Source organism: Hyaena hyaena, unplaced genomic scaffold, assembly GCF_003009895.1.
Source record: "Hyaena hyaena isolate Hyena2069 unplaced genomic scaffold, ASM300989v1 scaffold_445, whole genome shotgun sequence".
Taxonomy (NCBI): domain Eukaryota; kingdom Metazoa; phylum Chordata; class Mammalia; order Carnivora; family Hyaenidae; genus Hyaena; species Hyaena hyaena.
Window position 1 is genome coordinate 630957 of NW_024081077.1, and position 25862 is coordinate 656818.

Sequence of the window (25862 nt, forward strand, 5' to 3'; positions counted from 1 at the left end):
GTGCAGGGTCTGTTTCAGCCTCATCCTCTATTCCAGGATTCTCTCAGTGGGGGCTTGTTCTTGAATAGTTGTTAGGGTTTTGTTTTTGTTTTGTTTTGTTTTGTTTTTATGAGGGTGAATGAAGTCAGAAGTAACTTCTATGGCCACCTTGGTCCAATTACTGTAGATTTATAGGACTTTTCTTTTTTATACATATATATATATATTTATTTATTTCTAGGAGAGAGAGAGAGACAGCGTGAGCAGGGGAGGGTCAGAGAGAGAGGGAGTGACAGACTCTGAAACAGGCTCCAGGCTCTGAGCTGGCAGTCAGCACAGAGCCCGACGCGGGACTCGAACCCACGAACCGCGAGATCATGACCTAAGCGAAAGTCGGACGCTTAACCGACTAAGCCACCCAGGTGCCCCTAAAATATTTTTATTTATTTCTAGGAGAGAGAGAGAGAGAGACAGCGTGAGCAGGGGAGGGTCAGAGAGAGAGGGAGACACAAACTCCGAAATAGGCTCCAGGCTCTGAGCTGGCAGTCAGCACAGAGCCCGACGCGGGGCTCGAACCCACGAACCGCGAGATCATGACCTAAGCGAAAGTAGGACGTTTAACTGACTAAGCCACCCAGGCACCCCAATATTTGCTTTTAATTAAAGGTCTTTTTGAAGTCATTTCAAAGCTACAAGAAAAATTACAATAGTACAAAGAACTCCCACATCTCTTAGGGAATTCCTAATTGGTAATATTTTAATTCATTTGCTGCATAACCCTCTATCCTTTATTCCAGTGTGGCTATTTTTAAAAGTTTTTTTTTAAATTTATTTTGAGAGAGAGAGAAAGCCAGGATGGAATAAGGTGGAGAGAGAGAGAGAGAGAGAGAGAGAGAGAGAGAGAATCCCAAGCAGGCTCTGCACTGATAGTGCAGATAATGTCAGGCTTGTTCTCACAACCATGAGATTATGACCTGAGCTGAAATCAAGAGTCAGATGCTTAACTGACTGAGCCACTTAACACTTAACACTGAGCCACCCAGGCACCTCTCCAGTGTGCCTTTTACTGACAATATTCTCTATTACTTTTAATATTTTGGTGTTATGTTTTCTCAAAACAAGGACACTCTTCTATATAGTCAACATATAAGCTTCCAATCCAGAAATGAACATTGACACCACAGTCTCATCTAATCTTCAGACCCCATTCAAATTTCACCAACCATCTAAACAATCTCATTTTCCTTCTTGGTGCAAGATTCTGTCCAAGAGCTAATGTTATATTTGGTTGTCCTATCTCATCATCTTCCTCAGTCTGGAATAATTCTCGTCTTTTCTTATTTTTTACATCCTTTATGGTCTTAGAAGTATGGGCATTTCATTTTTTAGGATCACCTTCATCCTTGGTCATTCTGATATTTCTTCCTCACTCAGGCTATATATACATTCTTGCTGGGAATACTGCAGAAATGATACGGACTCTTCTCAATACACCACATCTGGAGGTGAACTTTTTTTTACTGCTAGTGATGTTAACTTTGATCACCTGGTCAAACCTGTGAACTTCCAGCCTCTTCAATATTTTTGCCCTGTGATTTTTGAATAGCATTTTATGTGGAGATACTCCAGTTTTATTCCCATGTGCTATTCCTTATCAGACCTTTACTCTCTGTCCTTAGCATAACCATGCCCACCTGAATGATAAAGTATTGCTTCTTAGTAACATGAATAAGAGAAAATTGAAAATTGAAACTCATATTAACTTTTATAACTCATTTTCTAGTATTATAAAAAATTGGGTAATATATATCATGTAAAAATGTATTCCTAAAAAGTAGTAGGGTAAACTCTTTGTATTTCATTTAAAGTACATATCAGCATTCACTGATAAGGCATCTTTAAATTAATTACTGTGTCTTTCTTTAATGAAAACTATTCATTTACATTGAATGGAATTCAGAGAAAATAACATCTTACTTCCATAATAATGATTTGCCTAACTTTTCTACTTTTTCTTGATATGTTTATAGACCATATTGCATTTATTGAACTAAAATATCGCAGACTTTCATAAAAACAAGATCAAAATGTATATAAGAGATGTCAGAGGTAGATTTTGCTAATGAGCTCTCACATCTAGCCTTCTATGACTATTCCATTTATAATGGTTTTTTAGGGGCGCTTGGTTGGCTCAGTCGGTTAAGCTTCCGACTTCGGCTCAGGTCATGACCTCACAGTTCATGGGTTTGAGCCCTGTGTCAGGCTCTGTGCTGATGGCTAGCTCAGAGCCTGGAGCCTGCTTCAGGTTCTGTATCTCCCTCTCTCTCTGACCCTTCCCTGCTCGTGCTGTCTTTCTCTCAGAAATAAATAAAAAACATTAGAAAAATATAATGGTTTTTTAAACCATTGACTTTTCAGTTTTTGACATTTCAAACAGGTTCAAATTGCATGTTTTCTTCATTTAAAAATAAATATGACTGTTGTCATCATCCAGTAACTGAAGTAAATATATGACAAAACGTTTACAACCTCTAATTTGTCAGAATTCAAGATCTATTACAGGAGGCTTGTTAAATTGCATTAATAAAAATTATGCTAATTTTTAAGTTCACCACTTCTAAGTAGATTCAATAATATAGAACATGTGAACTAATAAATATGAACACAGTAGAAAAATGTCTGTGATGTAAAATAAAGTTTTGGCAGAATATAGGAGTATAGACATGAATGAGGAAGGTCTACATCTGTAGGAAATTATCATCCTGGGAATGTTGATTCAGGAAAATGATAAAAATAATGACAAGGGAGGCTCTTTGAGAGCCTAACTTTGTCTCTTTTTCCCAGTGTCCTCTGTATCTGGTATAGTGCCTGACATACAATAGTTAAAAGATATTTGTGGAAAGACAGAATGAGAAGAGCAGAGCACATCTGCTAATGTCAAGTTTTGTATTAGTTGGCTGATTAAAAAAAAAAAAAATCTTTGTTTATTTTTGGGAGAGGAAGAGACAGGGCATGAGCAAGGGAGGAGAAAAGAGAGGGAGATACAGAATCTGAAGCAGGCTCCAGGTTCTGAGCTGTCAGCACAGAGCCTGACGCAGGGTTCGAACTTACCAACTGTGAGATCATGACCTGGGCTGAAGTTGGACGCTCAACCGATTGAGCTACTCAGGCCCCTTCCCCCCTTTTTAAATTAAAAAAAAAAATGTTTTTAAATGTTTATTTATTTCTGAGAGAATGAGTCAGAGCGAGTAGGGGAGGGGCAGAGAGAGACACACACAGAATCTGAAGCAGGCTCCAGGCTCTGAGTTGTCAGCACAGAGCCAGATGTGGTGCTGGATCCCATGAATTGTGAGATCATGAATTGTGAGATGCTCAACCGACTGAGCCACCCCGGTGTCCTCCCCTCCTCCCCTACCTCTGAGTTGGGTAATTTCTTAGGTGCCTTGGAATATTTTCTCTGCTCTGTAAACATTAGCACTTTATTAAATTCCTACACTATGTCAGTCAGTCCTCTAAACACCTTCCATGGATTAATGTCATTAAATGTGTATCATTGTCTTGAAGCTTATTCCTACCCCATTATTATCTCTATTTTACAGAAAAGGAAATGGGGCCCTGCACAGTTAAATCTAGTGTCCAAGGTCACAATAAGGAGCAGAATCAACATTTGAACAGGCTGCCTAGCACAAGAGCCCATTCTTCTGACAACTTGACAATTCTCTGCTTGTTTTAGAGCAGTATGATGGCCTTTCTACTTCCCTCAGAATCCAAGAACTCTATTGATAGTGTTTGCATTCTTGCTTTCTATTGCTTTTGGAGACAACAGTCATAGATTTTTCCTGTGTTGGGCCTATTCTGCTATATTAAAAATGTTTATCCAGAACTTTTCTTCCTTACAATTGACTTCTTTATTTCAACAGTACCACCATGGCCCATTGAAGTTGATACAGTACACATAACACCAAGCAGTGTCACTGGGAAAACATTTTGCCTTTTAATTTTTCTAATTGCCTCTCCATAAAAAGTTTATGCTAACACTTAAAAATAAGATTCCTGCCTTTTTGGCATTTCCATATTAGTCAGAATATGGGGCCAGGTGGTTCTATTTTCTCTAGATAGGCATGTTCTGTACTCATTTCAATTGGGAATTCGAGGTAATAGGCTCACTAGGAGCAAAATGTCACCTCAGTGGGTGACCTATGAATCTTATTACCTTTTTCCTTGGCTCTTATTTATTCTGAACAATAGAGAAGACATGATGACCCATGACGCATGTCAGAAAACAGATGCTGCAGCATTGACAGCTTACTCTCCCCTGTGACTAATTCCTTTCTTTCAAATACAGCTTGCCTAGAACTTCTAGCTGTCTTACATGCATCAGTGCTTTTCCTTTATTGCTCGCCTATAGCTGCAGAGTGTGTTACATATAAAGCTGCAGAAAATTCCTACACAGGCTAACCTCCTTTGGCCTAAGAATTCCTATTGATTTTTGGGAGCTTAGGAAAGCAAATTGTTAACTTAAGAGGAAGGTTTGAAACCAGATAAAATACTGCATGAAATCATAGGGCATTGAGGGTCTTTGGCAGTCCCTGAGTCACCACAGATGGATGTATTCTTAAAAGCATTATGAGTCATTTTTTAGGTGAAGGTGAAGATGAAAAGTTACCAATTTGGGAATATAATTTTCTTCCAAAAATATTGTTTGTTACTGGTACAGCCCCTCTGGAAAACAGTGTGGAGGTTCCTCAGGAAACTAACAATAGAACTCCCCTATGACCCAGCAATAGCACTGCTAGGAAATTACCCAAGGGATACAGAAATGCTGATGCATAGGAGCACATGTACCCCAATGTTCATAGCAGCACTCTCCACAATAGCTAAAACATGGAAAGAGCCTAAGTGTCCATCAACAGATGAATGGATCAAGAAGATGTGGTTTAGCTATACCATGGAATACTACATGGCAATGAGAAAGAATGCAATCTGGCCATGTGTAGCAACATGGATGGAACTTGAGGGTGTTATGCTGAGCGAAATAAGTCAGGCAGAGAAGGACAAATATCATATGTGTGCACGTATAGGAGGATTAGGAGGAACTTGACGGAGGAACAAGGGGGAGAAGAAGGGAGGAAATGGTGGGGGAAAGGGAGAGAGGCAAACCATGAGAGACTCTTGAATGCTGACAAAAACTGAGGACTGATGGATGTGGGGGGGAGGAGGGATGGGCATGGAGGAGGACACTTGTGGGGATGAGCACTGAGTGTTATGCGGAAACTAATTTGACAATAAACTATTTGTAAAAAAAAAAATTGTTGTGTGTTCTTTGAAATAGTGCAATTGCTTGCACACCTCATTATACTTGTTAAGTCACCGTGTCACGAAATCGAGGGAAACATGTATATTCTCCTGGGAACACACACACACGATCTCAATGAATCTAAAACCACGATAATATTTCATTTATGTAGAGACTGGATTTTAAGAGATCACTAGGTTCTTTCTTTCAAGCAGAGGTGGCTTAAGCCATTTGAACAGGTAAAAATAGCCAGAAAGGGTGAGTTTTATTTTTTTCACAGGAGAGCTTGATTTTAGTAACCAAATCGGAAATTAAAAAGTGACATATTTACCACATTTTCAAGTGAAAGTAAGTGTATAGTATGAATGATTAATTAATTTCATGATTCCTCAATGAGCATTGATTTCCGTATGAACAGTGCTCTACCTATGCCTATTTTTTGGTCCTTTCATATCAGATTGAAGGTGTTATGAAAATCGGAGGTATAAAATATAATTTCTATATTTTTTGAACTTGATTTGACCAATAACATCTGTCACAGGTGGTTTCACAGATTCAGTGATAATTCACTTCACTTTTTCTCTGTAGAGAACTGCAGTAACTCAGTGGAGAATAATAGTCATGCTTTATATGCCTTTTAGTTTTAAATTGATGTATAGTTGACACATAATTCGCATTAGTTTCTGGTGTGCAACATAGTCTTTCACAGGTCTATATGTCATGCTATACTCACCACAAGTGTAGCTACGATCTGGAACTGTGCAATGCTATTACAGTACTACTAACTACGCCCCCTATGCTGTGCCTTTCATTCCTGTGTCTTATTCATTCTATAACTGGAAACCTGTACCTCCTCTTCCCTTTCATCCATTTTACCCATCCCTCTACCCCTTTCCCTCTGGCAACCGTCAGTTTATTCTCTGTGTATGGGTCTGTTTCAGTTTTTTTGTTTGTTCATTCATTTGTTTTGATTCCATATATAAGTGACATCATATGGTATTTATTTTTATCTGATTTATTTCATCTAACCTAATACCATCTGTAGTCTCAAATGGCAAGATCTCATTTTTTATGGCTTTGTAATATTCCAGTGTGTGTGTGTGTGTGTGTGTGTGTGTGTGCGCGCGCGCGCGCGCGCACCACCTCTTCTTTATTCATTCATTTTTCAATGGACACTTGAGCTACTTCCATAATTTGCCTCTTGTAAATAGTGCTGCAATTAACATAGAGGTGAATATATCTTTTCAAATTAATGTTTTCATTTTCTTTGGGTAAATACCCACTAGTGGAATTTTTGGATCATACAGTATTTTTATTCTTAATTTTTTCAGGAACCTCCATACTGTTTTCCACAGTAGCTATACCAATTTACATTCTCACCAACGGTGCAAGAGTGTTCCTTTTTCTCCACATCCTCACCAATACCTGTTGTTTTCTTGTGTTGTTGATTTTAGCCATTCTGACAGGTATGAGGTGATATTTTATTGTGTGTTTTATTTGCATTTCCCTGATGATGAGTGATGTTGAGCATCTTTTCATGTGTTTTTTGGCCATTTGTATGTCTTCTTTGGAAAAAATGTCTATTATGTCTTCTGACATAAATTGGATTATGTCATTTTTTAAATCCAATTTTTTAATTGGATTATTCGTTTTTGGGGTATTTACTTTTATAAGTTCTTTATATATTTTGGATACTAACCCTTTATCAGATGTGTCATTTGCAAATATCTTCTCCTATTCCATAGGCTGCCTTTTAGTTTTGTTGATTGTTTCCTTCACTGTGCAGAAGGTGTTTATTTTGATATAGTTGCAGTAGTTTACTTTTGCTTTTATTTCTGTTGCCTGAGGGGAATATTTAGAAAGGGGTTGCTATGACTATGTCAGAGAAGTTACTACCTGTGTTGTCTTCTAGGATTTTTATAGTTTCAGGTCTCACATCCATTTTGAATTTGTAGTGTAAGAAACGGTCCAATTTCATTCTTTATGTTGATGTCCAATTTTTCCAACATCATTTGTTGAAGAGACATTTATTTATTTTCTCATTGGATAGTCTTTCCTGCTTTGTTGAAGATTAATTGACCATGTAATTGTAGGTTCATTTCTGGGTTTTCTATTCTGTTCCTTTGATCTCTGTGCCTGTTTTTGTGTCAGTACCCCACTGTTTTGATCACTACAACTTGTAATATAACTTGACGTCTGAAATTGTGATGCCTTCAGCTTTGTTTTTCTTTTTTAAGATTGCTTTGGCTTTCTGAGGTCTTTTGTGGTTCCAGACAAATTTTAGGATTGTATGTTCTAGCTCTGTGAACAACGCTGGTATTTTGAAAGGGATTGCATTGAATGCAATTGAATTTGCACTGAATTGTGTAGATTGCTTTGGGTAGTGTAGATATTTTAACAGTATTTGTTCCTAAATCCATGAGCATGTAATATCCTAACATTTCTTTATGTGATCTTCAATTTCTTTTGTCTGTGTTTTATAGTTTTTGGAGTACAAGTCTTTCACCTCTTTGGTTAATTTTATTTCTATGTAACTTACTCTTTTGGGTGTAAATTGTAAATGGGGTTGATTCCTTAATTTCTCTTTATGCTGCTACATTGTTCTATGTAAAAATGTGGTACGTTTCTGTATGTTGACTTTGTATCCTATGGCTTTACTGAATTCATTAATCAGTTCCAGCAGTTTTTTGGTGGAGTGTTTCAAGTTTTCTATATATAACATCATGTCATTTGTATGTAGTGAAAGTTTTACTTCTTTCTTGATTTGGATGCCTTTATTTCTTTTGGTTTTCTGATTGCTGTGGCTAGGACTTCTGATTGCTGTATTATGTTGATTAAAAGTGGCATGATCAAGTGGGATTTATTCTTGGGATGCAAGGGTTGTTCAGTATTCACAAATCAATCAACACAATACACCACATTAATAAAAGAAAAGATAAGAACCATATAATCATTTCAGTAGATGCAAACAAGCATTTGACAAAGTACAACATCCATTCATGACAAAAACCCTCAACAAAATAGGTTTAAAGAGAACATACCCCACCATAGTATAGGCCATATATGAAAAACCTGCTGCTAATATCATCCTACATGGGGACAAACTGAACGCTTTTCCTCCACAGTCAGGAACAAGACAGGGCATATAGTTTTCCTTATAATTGTTTGTATTTCTCCTTCCTTATTTATAATCTTATTTATTTAGGTCCTTCTCTTTTTGATAAGTCTGGCTAGAGGCTTATCAATTTTATTAATTTTTTCAAAGAACCAGCTCCTGGTCTCTATGATATGTTCTACTGTTTTTTATAGTTTCTGTATCATTTCTTTCTGCTTTAATCTTTAATATTTCCTCCTTTTTAGGCATCATTTGCTGTTCAAAAAATACTTGTTGAACAAATAAATGAGTGAATGAATGAGTGAATATAACAAATCTCTGAAATATATATAACATTTGAACCAGAAATTTCATCCATAGTTATTTATTCCAAGAAGTTAATTGTGCAGGTGCACAAAGTAATATGTATTGAAATATTTTTTGAAGTATAGTTTTGACATGTATTGAAAAATTTTTATTAGGAATGAAAAACTGGAAATAGTCATAGGAAATTCGATGTTAAATAAGTTATGGCACAGTTATACTATAAAAAAGCATATAATAAAAAGGACATGGATTTACTTGACATGGAAAGATGTTCTGAGTGTATGGTTAAGAGAAGAGGACTGAGTCATATTGGGAAAACTGTTAATACTAATCATCTCTTTTCAGCAGGACCGTTAGTGATCTTAATTTTATTTTTCATGCTTTTGTATATTTTCTGAATTTTTGTCTAATTATAACCTATTATTTTATATCAGAAAAATTATATATATATGTATATAAAACCACACTGTCAGGTTTTTGCAAGTAACCAATTCTGCTTGGTCTTCTTATAATGGAGAAATAGTTAGCCTGGAGTCCATGAATGGATTTCTTGGGATCTGTGAATCCCTTGTAGAATCTGCAAGCCGAGTTTGTACACATTTTTGTGTATGCATTTTCAGGTCATCAGAGAAGTCCATATTCCCCAGAGAGTCTTCCTCAACCTTAGGACAGTGTGTTCTTGTGTTCATTCTTGATAAAATAGGCAAGGCTCACTTCCTTTGAGTCTTCTACTTCCTTGAACCCTTTCTTTCCAGTCTTGCTCTAACTTCTACCTGCATGGTCTCAGTCACAGCTAAGAGCGCTGAGAAAATGATAGCCTAGCATTAAGTAGGAGCTGCCTTTTATCCAGTAGTTTCTTTCAAACTGCGTGACTCTCGTGGGTATCCTTGTGCTGTGGAATACCCACTTACTGTTAGTGCTTTATTGTATCTGTTCTTTCTTATCTTTATATAAGACCTGCCTCAAATTGATATTTTAAAAATACATCCAAGGCCACTAAAGAGGATTTAGTGAAGGAGGAGGCTCCCTTCCAGGATCATGGCTCAAAGTATTGTGTTGTTTCTCAGAATTTCTTTGTGTCTTGCTGGCCTCAGCATCAATAATAATAAATTACCTTAATTTCTTAAATGGCTGATTTTTCCTTTTATTTTATTGTAAACTCAGTTGTATAGACTAGTAAGATGGAGAGGGTTTTATTCAAGCCACCATGTTGGATGTCAGAGCTTCAGTCATGAATTAATTCCATTTTCTACTGATATTTCCCCTTGGTTATATAATTTTGGCTTCTGGTATATTATTCATGAAGAAGCTTTGTTTTCCTCACTGATATGGCTACATTCTTCTCTTTCCAGCAAGACTTTTATTGTAAAATTATTGCTAGTTTTGAAATGGCTAAGTTTAACTTTCCCTTAATAATATGTTTATTATTTAGACTCTGTAAGCTTTAGTGCTATTTGGCCTTGGTCACTGCAATATACTCTGTGCCCATAGTAAATATTTGCTCTATTATTTGCATTAATAAATTGTAGTTTAAAAATCATCTTCCCTTTATGCTTCACTGTAAGGAGGGTCTTTGTTTCATAAAAATGGAATGACAGGCCTCAGTAAATCATGAATTATTGGTCTTTGGATTTATTCAACCTGGGTGAGCATTTAATGGGAGTAGCATATTTGAGACTCTAAGCATTGTTAACTGGGTAGATTCTCACTGAAATACTTTCTGTCTGAGATTCATGCTTGTTTAAGTTCAAATCTACCCTGAAAATTTAGTGACGTTTAAATATTATGTGAAAGGAAATGTAAATCTTAATCATGACATGTATGGCGTGCCCACTCTTTGTCAAGAACGGTGCAGAGTAAGCACTTAACATCTCTAACTTTGTTGAGTTCTGAAAATGACCATATAAGCTTAAAACTCTTTTTCTCTCTATTTGATTGGAGAGGAAACTGACACTTAGAGAGGTTTCTTTCACTTGACCATCATAGTGAACACAAGAGTAAAACTCTGAGGCCTCTTAAATGACCACATCATACTGCCTTGCCCCGATCACCAAATGCTTTTGAAAACAAGGTAACTAACAAAAATAGAATCAATATGGTTCTAATGAAGGATGCCAAAAAATATGCTTTTCCCCCCACTTTCCATCTCCTTCATCATCTGAGGGAATCAATGGAAGTGCAAGATGTAGTCAATTTTGTATAACAAATGGGCAAGCTGCTGAGCTTCATAATTCTGGCCCTACCACTGCACTCCATTTCTCATATTTTGTTGTTTATTCAAGAGCCCTTATGATACCAGTGCTGTCAACCAGTCTCAATGAGTGGATTAATCTTCTGTTTTTGCCTGTAACTTCTTTCGCCTGGTTTCTGCATTCTTTCACTTGAGAAAGATGTGTTCAAATTGCTTGTGATTCACAGAATTGGTATTCAGAAGCTGGGCTTTATAAATGGTGACTGATCGGACTTAGGTATTACAGATGATAAAATAGTTACAATTTATTGCATGATTACTATGTTTCAGATGCCCTGCTTTCTATGGATTATCACAGTGAGTCCTCATTTTACAGATGAGGAAACAGAGGCAGCAAGAAGTTGTGTCATAGGCAGTAGTGAGAAGCTGAGCTGGGTTTTCCATTCCAGAGCCTGTACATATAAACTCCTTTGTAAGTGTGTCTTCTGTGAGCTACACTAATGATATATTTGCACTAGAAGTGCATGTAGCTTTTCACCAGGTGACTTTACTAACAAATGGCTTCTAGCTTGATATACAGGCAGTCCTATACTTAGGATGGTTTGACTTACAACATTTTGATTTTATAGTGGTGAGAAAGTGCTGTACATTCAGTAGAAACTGTGCTTCAGGTTTGTAATTTTGATCTTTTCTCAGGCTCCTGGTATGTGACATGATTTTCTCTCATGATCCTGGGCAGTGGTAGTGAGCCAAAGCTCCCAGTCTGTCATGCAATCACAGGGGTAAACAACCCACCCACTTAAAATTATTCTATACCCGTACAACTGTTCTGGTTTTTGCTGTCAGTACAGTATTCAGTAATTGTGTGAGATATTCAACACTTTATTATGAAACGGGCTTTGTGTTCGATGATTTTGCCCAACCATAAGCTGATAGAAGTGTTCTGAGCACGTTTCAGGGAGGCTAGGCTAAGCTATGATGCACTGTGAGGTGGGTGTATTAAATGCCTTTTCAACTTATGATGGGTTTATCAGGACATAATCCTTTTGCAAGTTGAGGCAGACCTGTACTGAGATGATCTGATCATTCTTCTATTTGAGCTTAATTTAAGGCCATGGAAAAATTCTCATTTCAGGTTGTGTGCAACCTTTTTGTCAGATGAGACGTGACCTTATTTTCATCCCTTGATCATCAGTTATAAGGGAGGTTGTTAAAATGAATGATGTTCTGCCACTGTTGCCTATTTCTCTGAAGCCTAATCTTAAATTAGTTTATATTTATGCCAATGCAAAGGATATTTGAATAACAAGGGCATAAATTATTATAAAGGGTGAACTTTATTTCCGATTTTAGTTACTTCACAAAATTATGGGTAACAAATCAGGGAGATATGATGTGTTCAGGTGTAACAAATTATCATCTCAGGATTTAAAATGTGATTTTTAATTTAAGGTAATCAATGCTCATTGAACATAAAGGGGAAAACAAGACAATAAAAAGAAGGTTAAAAATCACTCAGGGTTCTATCACTCAATGATTGCTTTAAAGATGTTGATACATTTTATTCTAATTCTGTTTTTTTCCATGGTCACAATTATATCAGTTAAGGTTCTTAGCTGTAAGGGGACATTGGAGGCGGTGGGTGGGAGGGCAGGCTTAAGGAACTGATGGGAGCCTGGGGCATTGGAATTTGGAACAAGTGATAACCAGAGGCACTCTGGTGGGCCAGAGAACAGGAAGCAAGTTGCACAGTGACTGGAACAGAACTGACCAGGATACTGCTGCCTTAGCGCAAAGTGGGTGCCTTCTCACTCTGCTCCTTGCTGTGCTGCATCAGGAATCTCAAGAAAGAGTGCCTGATTGCTAGGGTGTGACATCAGTCCATCCCTGGCTGCACTCTGGGAAAGAAGAGGGAAGATTTGACACCTTTGCTTTTTGAGTTGAAAGAGATAACTAACATGTATACCTTTATTGAGTATTTTGTGTGTACTGAGTAATATTCTGAGTGCTTTCTTAAATTAACTCATTCAAATCCTTACAGATGTCCATTGAGACTGGTTCAAATCCCTGCTTGGTAGTTTGTTTTTTAAAAGTGTATTTATTTATTTTGAGAGAGAGCACAGGTGGGGGAGGGGCAGGAAGAGAGGGAGACAGAGAGAGAATCCCAGAGCCTGATGTGGGGCTCGAACCCACGAACCATGAGATCATGACCTGAGCCATGCTTCACCAACTGAGCCAGCCAGGCATCCCTCCATGCTTTATAGTTGAGTAATCAGTGAGGTACAGAGAGGTAGAGTAGCTTCCATTGCTGAGAGGGGTACTGGAATGTGACTCCTTAGGCTGTAGGGCCAAGGTGTTTAACCACTGTGTTCTGCTGAGCCTTGGGGAGGGGACCCAAGCGAAGGGGAGGCCAGCCAGGTCTGCTTCCCACCCAGACACCACCCAGTGGGAGACAGTGGACTTCTGGAAATAAATATGGCTGTTATTAGAAAAATGATTCATTAAAATATGCCCAGTGTTCATTAAGATGCTTTGTAACTTATAACTCTACAATAATCATATTTTCATGCAACTTCACATCTTCATATGGTTTTGTATATTTTAATAGTGACTTGTTTTAAAGATTTGGATTAACTTCTTTCAACCTGTTTTCCTTTCTTTTAATGAGAGCTAATATTTATTGACTACTATCCATATACTGACACTTCTTGGTGTTTTACATCATTATTTATTTTTTCTCTTCACTGAAATTTGTGTGTGTGTGTTGTGTGTTTATTTCATTTTTTAAAAAAATTGAATGAGGGATGATAATGAAAATGTAACTTATGGTAAAATATTTAACTTCTCCAGGGTTCTTGTTTGTAGGGGATAGTGTCAGCCTCATGGTTATTAAAGGCTACTTTTAGTGCCTCGAGTTAAGGAACCCATTGTAGGTGACATTTCTAATAGTATCTAGAGGATGCCTGACCTCAGCTTGTAGGGTTCTTTCCTCAGTGGGTTAAGAACTAACAGGTGTAGAGCGATAGGGCAGTGCATTTGCTGATGGTATTTAGCAAACAGTGCAAACACCTCTCTATCATTATAGAATTTACCAGTTTAATTGATTAGATAATGAATACTTGTTATCAAATAATATAGAGAGGAGTCTCTGGTTGGTGTCTTCTGTATAAAAAGCCGCACAAGTTGGAGATTTATTTATTCTTGATACATTCTAAGCATGGTTTATATTCTTGACTATAGTTTATTTTTTTGTCTTAAAATAGAGCTTTTATGTGAAAACATTAAAGAAGTAATATCTAATTAGTGAAAAAAATTCAGGGATATAAAAATACGTGAGAAGGTTCTTCACATCTCCTAATTCATTGTACTTCCCTTTGGTAACTAGTGTTAACATTTTGGCGTGCGTCCTTCTTGATCTTTTTTTTCCCTCTAAACACACACACACACACACACACACACACACACACACACAGTTTTGTCAAACAAAATGGGTTTCTGTAGTTTTTTGTTTGTTTATTAATAGTAAACTATGCATTGTTCTATGTTTGAACTTCATTCTTGTGTAGACTCTTCCAGGGTATGGATGTCTCATAACTGCTCTATGAGTGGATAGTTGGCATTCTATCACATTTTTACTATTTTAAATAAATCTGCAGTGAGCACCTTCTGCGTGTATCATAGATAATTTGTGCTGTTATTTTGCAGGATTGATTTCTGGATTTGGAATTACTGATTTAAAGGGTATCCACATTTAATGTGTTGATAGTGTTACCAAACTGCCCTTCAAGAAGTCTGTGTCAATTTATTTTGCGTTAATAGTGTATTAGCCTGCTTATTTCTCTACATTCTTGTCTTACAGAATGTAATTTATTACCAGATTTTATTTATCATATCTCTTCTGTTGAGGAATTCTTATTTTTTTATAGTTAAGTAGTTAATCTGTGTTTTGTTTTTAGTTTCTGTTTATTTTCTCTTCCAATTATAGCTAATTTCCTTCTTCTACAAGATTATTCCCAGGAACATACAAACATGAGTAGTATTTCTTACCAATTAAAGACAGATCTTTGACCACATGTTTTTCCACAGCCACCTTCCCATTTTTCCAAAATGTCTACGTTTGCCTCTTATTTCTGTGTCCCCATTCTTTCTTGAGCCTACCTCAAGCCGACTTTCTTCCCTATGTGGTTTTCTGAAATAATTTTAGGGTTGTCAAAGACCTCTGTTTTGCTAAATCCAGTGGTTAAGACTTTATCTTCCTGGCCCTCTTGGCAGCATTTGATACAGTTGATTACCAATTCTTCTTGAGGTGGCTTCTTTGTCACTCGGCCTTTAAATCACCAGTCTCATTTGTAGCTCCTTTAATCTTATTAGCTACCCTTATTGGTTTACTTTGCTGGTTCCTCCTCAAAATGTTCAAGCTTTCTTCATGGCTATGCTTTTATGACTTTCAAGGTAATCTGTACGCCTATGATTTCCCAATTCCTCTCCACGTCAGACTTCGCAGATCTCAGGGTTCTATGTGTCCTCTTCTGTGTTCGTTGAGTATCTTAAACATGACATATCTAAGTTTAAAACTTGATTCAAAGTATCTTAGCTTTCCTTCATTTGAGAATGTCTTGATTTCTTCCATTTCTGAAAGATGTTTTTGGTGGGTATAAGATTCTGGGCTGAGAGCTTTTTCTTTCATCACATGAAAACTATTGTGCACTTTCTTCCGGCTTCCATTGTTTCTGCTGAGGAATCCACTACCACTTTAATTGTTTTTCCCTATTGACAACTCATCAGTTTTTTTCTGGCTGCTTTCAGTACTTTTTCTTTTTGTTTTTCCAGGAGTTTAATGGTAATGAGTATTTATATTAATTCATCTTGTTTGGGGGTTTCTTAGAATCTTGAATCTGTGAGCTTATGACTCTTCTCAAGTTTGGGAAGTTTTCAGTCATGATTTTGTGTAGTACCTTTTCAGTCTACCCTCTTTTTCCTCTTTTATGGACTCTACTTACATGAATGTTAGATCTTTTGTTATAGTCATTCAGGTCTCTGAGACTGTTCATTTTATTTTCAGTCTTTTTTTTTTTTTCTCTATTCTGATTGAATTATTTTTGTTCTATCTTCATTTAGCTAATTCTTTTCTTAGTCCCCTTCTTTCAATTGTTTAGCCCATCTGTTGAGATTTTTATTCTAGTTGTATTTTTCAGTTCTAAAACTTCCATTTGTTTCTTTTTTATATATTTATTTTGTTCTTCTATTTGTTTGATGAGGCTTTCTGTTTTTTCATTTGTTTCAAGTTTGTCCAATTATGTTTATAAGTACTTATTTTTATCAAAGTGTCTTCAAAATCTTTGGTAGGCATTTCTAACATTGCTATAATTATGGTGTTGATATTTTTTGACTGTCTTTTTTTCATTAAATTGGAGCTCTTCTATGGGTATCTGGGTGGCTCAGTCAGTTAGGTGTCTGACTTTGGCTCAGGTCATGATCTTGTGGTTTGTGGGTTTGAGCCCTGTGTTCTGGGTCTCTCTCTCTCCCTTTGCTCCTCCCCCACTCGCAGTCTGTCTCTTCTCTCAAAAATAAATAAACATAAAAAATTTAAAAAAATTGGAGACCTTCTTGGTTTTTGGTATAGCAAATGATTTTCATTTGACAACTAAGCATTTTGTATAAGTTCTGAGACTTGTATCTTATTTGAATTGCCTGTTTTAGCTAGTTTTCTGTGACATTGGTCTGGTAGGAGATGGGAAAGTGTCATCTTGTTACTTCCAGGTGGAGGAGGTTTCCCCATTTGGTCTTTTATTGAGAACTGAGGGGGAGCTTGTATAATTTCTGGATGGGGGTGGAAGTTCCAACTCCCAACGTGGTCTCTATTATCACTGTGGGTGGGGTGGTCCCACTACTGCTGGGTGAGGGTAAAAGTTCTGACTCTCTGCTACGTCTGTCTGACAATTCTAGTGAAAAAGGGGCAGTATGCTTTGTTACTGCCAGATGAGGGTGGAAGTCCAGGCTCTTCCCCATGTGGCCTCTACAGATGCCATGGTTGGGCATTCTCATTACTGGTTGGCTGGGTCTAAGTCTTGGTTCTCTACTTGACTTTTCTGTCACCACCCTAGTAGAGGTTTTGGGTACCTAATTTCTGCCTCAAGAAGGTGGAAATCTAGGCTCACCACTAACCTTTACTGGCCTGGTTGGGGATAGGGCCATAGTTGTTTTCTGTGGTGTTTGTCTGGAATAGAGTGATTATTTTCTAAAAGTTTTTCTCTTTCTAGCCTTCCCCTTCCCTGGTACTTGGTTAGATACAGAAGTTTTTGTTGGAATATATATGTGTGTGTGTGTGTGTGTGTGTGTGTGTGGTGTGTGTGTGTATGTGTATGTATATATGTATAAATATATATATGTTTGTGTATGTATATACATATATATTTTGGGAGGAGGTGGTCTGCATCACTTAGTATTTCCAAGTTGCTGGCTTCTTTAGCTCGAAGCCTGGGGATATGAAGCAAAAATAAAACCTAGGAAACCACCACTTTGAGTCCTGAGGTCCCTCACTGATTTTCTTTCCCTATTCCATTTTTTAGATTCTTCTTGTGTTTGTTTTATAATATAATGTTTAGCTGTACTCAATGGGAGGAGTATGAAATCATATATACTCCATCTTTCTGCAGATGGAGGTCATGTCAATAATTTTTGAACTTCATTTTCAATGTGTCCTCTATGGCTCTTCTTCTCTATGCAGGTACCTGGAATTGGAGAGCAGTGGCCATCGGAATGAAGTCAGACTGCACTACCGCTCAGCCAGTCACCACCCTCACACAGAAGTATTTCCTTACATTTTGGCTGATGATAAGTGGCACAAGCTCTCCTTAGCCATCAGTGCTTCACATTTGGTTTTACACATTGACTGCAATAAGTAAGTGAAGTGTTCTCGGTGTAGGGAGTGGAAGAGTCTGTGAAATGACTGTTCACTCACATTATGTAATGTTTCCTTTTTGCAGAATATATGAAAGAGTGGTGGAAAGGCCCTCCACAGACTTGCCTCTGGGCACAGCATTTTGGCTGGGACAGAGAAATAATGCACATGGATATTTTAAGGTATTTTTTGGCTAAGGGAGGATTATAATATGTAAATATAAATGCTTTCTAATTAGTTTGGAAAATTATGTTTTGCTCTCTATGGTGTGAAACAAAATAATTTGATTTGTATATATATTTTTTGTTTGTGTCTATTTTTGATACTCATTTTACTTATTCTATTCTATTCTAGAATAAACTCTATTTATTTATTCTATTCTATTTATTTATTCTAGTGATGAAAAGGGGGCAGTATGCATTGTTACTGCCAGATGAGGGTGGGAGTCCAGGCTCTTCCCCATGTGGTCTCTACAGATGCCATGGCTGGCATCTACACTATTTTCTCTTTTTTCCTGAATAAATTTGATCTTTAGACATGACAGAGATGATCACAAATTTGCAATCAGGAAATTAACATCATTATTGAGATTAGGCATTCAAAGTAATAAAAACATAAGATGTTAATATACAAACTATCTACCATTGAAACATAACCTTTGATCATACTTTTACCAATGTTAATAATACAGAGTTGAAAACTTTTTTTTTTTTTATGTTTTATTTAATTCTAGGAGAGAGAGAGAGACACAGCGTGAGCAGGGGAGGGTCAGAGAGAGAGGGAGTCACAGACCGAAACAGGCTCCAGGCTCTGAGCTGGCAGTCAGCACAGAGCCCGACTCCTGGCTCGAACCCATGAACCACGAGATCATGACCTAAGCAAAAGTCGGACGCTTAACCGACTAAGCCACCCAGGCGCCCCGAGTTGAAAACTTTCAATATTCACTGTTCATGGTCTTTCTGTATTCAGAAACTGAAATGGGTATATATATATAGGCACAAATCTGTCAAAACTAGAAAGCAGTCATAATTTGTATCTTTTTTTTAGTGTCTACTTAGAGACATACTCCATAGAATTTCATCGTTTTAGATTGTCTAAAAGGCATCCAATTTAAATTTCTTTATCATGAGGATAAAGAAATAAAGTCCAGAAAATTACTTGACTACAAGCCCATCGTGTAATCATTTTCCCTGAGGGACTATGATGGCGCCTATAATATAGAAATGGCTCAGCAATGGTTGTTAACTGAAGAATAATAGATTCTGTGTCCAACTCCTGGATTTCTGGGTGGAATAGGTACCAGTAATTTTAAAACTGTTCTAAGTAAGGTTTGTAATCCTGGGAAGGTGTTTTTAAAACTTACTCACACGGTTAGTTACCTGGAAACCAGGTGCCTTGTATATATTATTTTTGAATCTTAGTCTTACTGGCCTTAATGTAGGCTCTTTTTTCTTCTCTCTTTTACATGTGCACAGACTTGTTTAGGGTGGGTTAAGTGACTTCCCCAAAGTCAGTCATAAAGAATTGAGTCCATGCTTATGGATCCAGAAAGTGTATGCCTCTTTCCCATATTAGAGATGACAAATCTATAGATGCCAAGTCTCGCCTGTATTTAATCATTATGGTCTTTCCCATGGAGTCTGGATGCGGCCTCAGAATCCTTTTCACACATCAATTATGTGTACTATTCTAAGGGTTATAATTTTTATTGTAGACTGAATTGTGTCCAGTGGAGTTTTATGGTGCACAGACTATGTAACTGTACATGGTAGCATTGTTTTCATTTTGCTGTTTCCAAGTGATGGCAGCTTGTGTAGAAGTTGCCTCTTTAATCCAAACTCCGAGCAAACAACAGATCCAGCAATTCCACAGACTATACTAAAATATCTATCATTCACATTGGCAATCTTCTTATACTATGCTATTAATTAGTTTAAGCATGTAGGAGATATAAGCCAGTATTTAGTATATTTTGTAGGTACATTAAAAATTATCTTAAGAATATGTTGGTACTGTCACCCTGTCATTAAACATTCTGTTTGCAGGGACACCTGGCTGGTTCAGTCGGTTGGGAGGCTGACTTCAGCTCAGGTCATGATCTCCCGGTTCGTGAGTTCAAGCCCCACATCAGGCTCTGTGCTGATGAGCTCAGAGCCTGGGGCCTGCTTCAGATTCTGTGTCTCCCTCTCTCTCTGCCCCACCCATGCTTGTGCTCTAACTCTGTCTCTCAATAATAAACATTAAAAAATATTAAAAAAAAAAAACATTCTGTTTGCATTTTTCAAAGGACTAAGACAAAATATCAATTGAAAATATATATAAAGTTGATGAAAGAAAAGAGGGGTGTAGGTGAAAGGAGTATGTCTGATGAGGTCATTTTTGAGCTACCGTTGACCTTTGCTTTAAGAGCCCAGGAAGGTGGAAGCTAATCCAGCCTCAGTGACTAAGGATAAATGTAAATTCTACCTGTAAACATGTGATGTGGCCCTCCATGTAAAATGGGTTATTTTCCAGCTGGAATTTTTTAAAAATTTCATGCTAAACTTTCTGTACTTTTAAGGACTTCTTGCTAAGTCTTGCTGCAGCTGTATAATGAATCTATTGTCCTTTATAAATTGAGAAATTAGTGGGGGCACCTGGGTGGCTCAGTTAGTTAAGCGTCTAACACTTGATTTGGGCTCAGGTAATGATCTCATGGTTTGTGAGATTGAACCCCATATCATTGCAGAGCCTGCTTGGGATTCTCTCTACTTCTTTCTCCGCCCCTTCCTCTCTCTCAAAATAAATAAATAAAAACATTTTTTAAAAATTAAAACAATAAATTGAAAAATTAGTTCAGAATGATCCAACTGAAAAAGGAGAAATGCTCAAATGAGCATTGCTCTTACGACTCAGTTTTTCTGTCTCTTCTTTTTTGATGATTGCAGTTAATTTAAAATTGCTTTCTGTTTCACTGTTGCTGAAACCAGAAGTGATTTTTCGGGTTAGTTTTTAAAGGTCATTTTCAAGCCTTTCTCCAGTGGCTAAAAATAACTTCTCAAAACAACATGACTATTCCCTCTTAATTATATCTTGACATTTAATCTTAAGGCTTTAAAAATATTATCAATAGGAGAATACGTGGATAATCATCTATTTTGCCTGATGTATTTCTTTCCCTTTGGTTTGGAGTAGAAGTAATGTATTCAAAAAGATTTTGTTCAGGGATCTTGGCGAATCTATCTTGTAATGTTTTCCTTCATGAACTTGACTGTAAAACATAATTTGGGTAGATGAAAGTAATATGTCTTTTTAAAAATTTTTCGCACACAGGGTATAATGCAAGATGTGCAATTACTTGTCATGCCCCAAGGATTTATCGCTCAGTGCCCCGATCTTAATCGCAGTAAGTCCATTAGTTCTTGCACTGTGTGATGAAAAGTGTGCTTCTTGCTTAATTTTGTCCAGAATGTCAGTTTGAAATTGGAGTTCCATTATATTAGTTGTCAGCATAGGCTTAACTAGATTGACCTCCTTATAAATACAACTTGACCAATGTAGTGTTTGTAATTCCAGCCTGTCCAACCTGCAATGACTTCCATGGGCTTGTGCAGAAAATCATGGAGCTGCAGGACATTTTAGCCAAAACATCAGCCAAGGTAAAAGCTACTTAGAAATATAGTGTGGGGAGCTCAAAATCCTTGGGGTTCTTTATAGTTTGTTTTTTATAACCACAAATGTTCACCTTTGTGACTTTTCTTATACTAATATATTGTTAGCTAGCATCGTATTTAGATAAGAAAGGGCTTATAAATATTCAAACCCTAGCCACCTGTATAGCAAATGATTCAGTAAATCAGAAATGAGACCGATTACCTGGTTTTTATACTGCTTATTACAGCTTATTTATACGATATGTTCAGGGATCTTGGTGAGTCTGTCTTGTAATGTTTCCCTTCTTGAACTTGACTGTAGAACATAATTTGGGTAGATGAAAGTAGTATGTCTTTTTTAAAATTTGGATTTATTGTTTTTTTTAGTTTTCATTATTTATTTTTATTTAATTTTTCTTTGTAAGGACAGAGGTGAGGGGGCTTTGTAAAGAATATGGACACTAGAATTTTGGCAAAGAAATTGTTTCACAAATGCTTTCTACCACAGTATTGCTGTTGTAGGATTATTCACTGTCCTGTGCATGTTTCAAGTTTACCTGCAATTTCACCAGATTGTGTTTCATCTAGCGTAGTAGTTACTGTGAACCTGCAAGTTGTAGTGTGATTTGTTTCTGACACGATATAAGTTCTGAAATTTGTTTTCTTTTTTTCATTTCATTGAGTAAATATATTCATGAAATGAGACATTTTTAAAAGTGGAAAATGCTTTTCTGCATTGGGAATGATGCCATTTTTACTTAGCCTTCATTCATATCCTATAAATTATGCCTGTTTTTCCCCCAAAAGGCAGGAGCCAAATTTACCACAAGAAAAAGAGGGGGGGGACATTTTTCTTTTAAATTTTAGGCTTAAATATTTTTGCCAAATAGTAGATGGGCACAACTAACATTACTGCTATACGCTGAAAAAAAAATGAGATGCTTCCTGATGTATTTTGCATTTCTGTGTTGCTGGAATGGTGAACAACATGAGCTCCTTTGTGCCACAGCTGTCTCGAGCTGAGCAGCGAATGAATAGATTGGATCAGTGCTATTGTGAAAGGACCTGCACCATGAAGGGAACCACCTACCGAGAATCTGAGTCCTGGACAGACGGCTGTAAGAACTGCACATGCCTGGTAGGGTTTCCGCTGGAGTTCAGACTAAGGGAACTCAGATGCCCCGACTCTTTAAAAATTTATTAAAACAATGTAATCATGAAAATTTCAAGACCCATTTCCTCAAGACACAACACTAAAGTGCCAGCAAACCGGGTCAAACCTAAAGAACTGTGTGTTGCATTATTAAAGACACTTTCTAGCCTATAAAGAGGATTATGGTTTAGCAATGCCATAAAGTTTAAGTTTATTGGTACGCACATGAAGTTAGCAATTTAGATTGGATTGGTAATGGTGATTCTCAAAGGATTCTATCTGTTATTCTTAACATTTTGAGGGATTCCCCCCCATGTGTTTATTAATGCCTTTAATAAAACTAAATTCTATGCAGCATGAGATATTGTGACGAGATTGGGCCATGCCAACAATTAATGGAATTTAAATAAATAAGATAATCTTTAAAAGCTTACTAATCAGTGGAATAAAAATTAGAGGATTTAAAGAAATATGATTTCTCTAATTGCATACTAATAAAGTAGAAATATTTAGTGTGCTATTATTTCAAAAATAGGTTTATTTTCAAAGAAAAATTCAAGACTAGTTTGGTTTTGAACTTTTAAATTTCACCTGAATTCATCTGCTAAAAGTCATTTACTGGAAAGAAGCCAGAAGTCTGTGTGAATTAGCCTATAAAAAGACATTTCTCCAAGTTCACCAAATTTGTTCAAAAACAGAATATTGTGTATGTTAAAAAGTCAAAGATCCCTCTGAAATAGTCCTATGTATGTGCATGTGTGTGCATGCATTATGTAATTTCTGTTCAGAAACATATTCTGGTCCTACTCAAATTATAGCACTTTGCAAATACAGTAAAGGCTTCCCAATTTGTTACATGGGGGACAAAAACTGAATTGAGTAAAACACAAGATGTGTATAGTGAGGTCAGTGAGGTGAGTAGAGAAACAGCTAGCTGCCCGGATGACCTCCTGGGAATAAATTTCCTGACATACTGTTTGCAGTGTGGTGCTTCTTGTGGTGCTTGTCAGCACTGCCTTGTGGTAGTGCTTAACCGTCCACGGGAAGATTCTAGGTCCTGAGAGTGGGTCTGCAGCAGCCATTCCAGAAATCTGGTGTGTCGGTGCTCATTTAGTGGGTAATCTGGGTAGACACTAGGCTGACCCATTGCTTCCTATTTCACTGTCGGTGTGTGTGCTCTTCCCTCCATCCATGTTCTCATCCACCTCATCATGGAAGGGGAACTCTATTTAGAGTATTTAGGATTGTCACTGGACACAAGATGGGAGCCAGGTACCCACTGTGTTAGGACCCAATCTATATTCCCGTGGGTCTCTGTATCATGGGTTTTACTGGGTAATAATAACCACAGAAAATAGTGCTATTTATGACATTTTATGTGAAGAGTTTGAAACCTAAGAAACAGATTAAAAAATACTTCCAGGCTATCAAACTGCATTTTTGAAATTCTTTAAATATTATTTTCTTCTCAGAATGGAACCATCCAGTGTGAAACTCTGATCTGCCCAATTCCTGACTGCCCACTGAAGTCGGCTCCTGCATACGTGGATGGCAAGTGCTGCAAGGAATGCAAATGTGAGCATAACTTTCATGATGAATACTTTCTGTTTTTGTAAAACTAAAGCTTTATATTAATAAATATGCACCTATCATTGGTTTGATCTGGGCAAGCTAAATCGCTTTTAGAATGAAGCAAATAGGTACAGTACCTTCTATAGTCTCGTGATCGGTTGTTTTCCATTTAAAATGCTCTACTTGTATTTAATAGGATTATTTTTTCTTGGAGGATTCTGTTCTGTATAGTGATAGTAGTAGGAAAGATATATATGAAATTTAGTGGTACGCATTCTCTCATTACACTACTTGATACAGATGCCTCCAAAAATAGGTTAAGGATGGTTCACATGCAGCCAGATGACCAAGGAGATCTACGATCCAAGTGACCTTCAGTAGCAGATGCTACACCAACTCCATTAGTTCAAACCACAGAGGTCCATGTTGTCATAGGACCATCCATTGTAAAGGGGGCCATGGTGTTAATTCATAAAAAAAGGCTCACACTACTGAGTGAGAAAACTGTTTTGCCTTTTAGTAACTCTGCGGTTCACTTCTGTAGTCAGGAGATGCTCTCTGAATTCGTAGCTGGCCTGAAACGCATCCTATGTCCTGTGTTCAATAACAGATTGTTGTATTTCTGCTACTTACACTTTAAAAGACTGTCTTTAAATTCTTGTTAAAAGGAACATTTAAAATTTACCTATTTTTGTGCAAAGGAATAGTAACCTATATAAACTGAGTTGTTAGAAAATTTGTAGAGTATATGGGACTACATAAATGCAGTATAATCATCCATGTACATGGGAGGAGAGAGAAATAGGGGAGGCAGTGGAAGGGGAGAGGGAAGGAGGGGAGAGAGTGAACGGTTGCCTTTGCTAGGGCTTTTGTTCACCCTGCTCCTTTAACTGTTGCCATCTCCTGCTCTGGTGAGGGTGATGAGTTATCAGGGAACAATCAGAAAGTCGCTTTGTAGTCCATTGATGTAATTCCCTCAGGAGCTCATTTATATTTAATTTTATTAGACTTTACATTGAAGCCAGTCCATTTCAGGAAAGCATATTAGCCTGGTTAAGTAAGTTCGGCTGAACCAGGAAGGACTGAATGCAATTTTCTTACACACGTCACTAGCTAATTTCCTTGGTGAGGAGGAATTTGAGTTTTTCCTTGAACTTTTCTTAGTCCCTAAAACCTTGTGGTGATGTTCTATAGTTTTCTTTGTACATAGTTGGGGCAGGAGGAGGAGAAGCCCTTTATAGGGCTTATATTCCTAACACGACAATAGCAGGATCAGACTTTTTGCTCTAACTTCTTTTATTCTTCCCACATTTATTTTTACATTGTTACCCCTGAATATAATAGATCTGCATTAAGTGATGTCAATTTTATTAGAGACAGGCTGATTGGAATAATGGACCATCATGATAGATGCATTAGTCAGAAGTAGTGAATTTTAATTCTGATTTTACCATTTGTCTCTGTTACCAACAGTAAGCTGCCTACTAAATCAGACAGTGCTTGAAATCTTCCCAACAACATGCAGTTAGATTTAATGAAATGGTAAAATATTTTGAGATTTATTAATGCAAAGTGCTTCTGGCAGACTTTGGTGCTAATGATTGAAAATTGATTGTGTTTGTCTCATATATAGTAGTGAAAGTTACAAGTAAGTAATCAGTGAAGGGACCACAATATTACTGAAGAAATGCCAAAATAATTTATTTGAGCCTTTCAT

The 25862-nt window shown here is 37.1% G+C and overlaps 1 protein-coding gene across 1 annotated transcript in view; it reads left to right on the forward strand.

Moving 5' to 3' along the window:
• Positions 1–25862, forward strand: part of NELL2 (neural EGFL like 2) — a 340664-nt gene that overhangs the window by 75611 nt on the left and 239191 nt on the right. Inside the window, exons 4-9 of the mRNA XM_039253298.1 lie at positions 17615–17788; positions 17874–17970; positions 21101–21173; positions 21344–21426; positions 22430–22558; positions 24046–24148. Coding sequence (XP_039109229.1) covers positions 17615–17788; positions 17874–17970; positions 21101–21173; positions 21344–21426; positions 22430–22558; positions 24046–24148 — 659 coding nt within the window. The remainder of the gene's footprint in view (positions 1–17614; positions 17789–17873; positions 17971–21100; positions 21174–21343; positions 21427–22429; positions 22559–24045; positions 24149–25862) is intronic.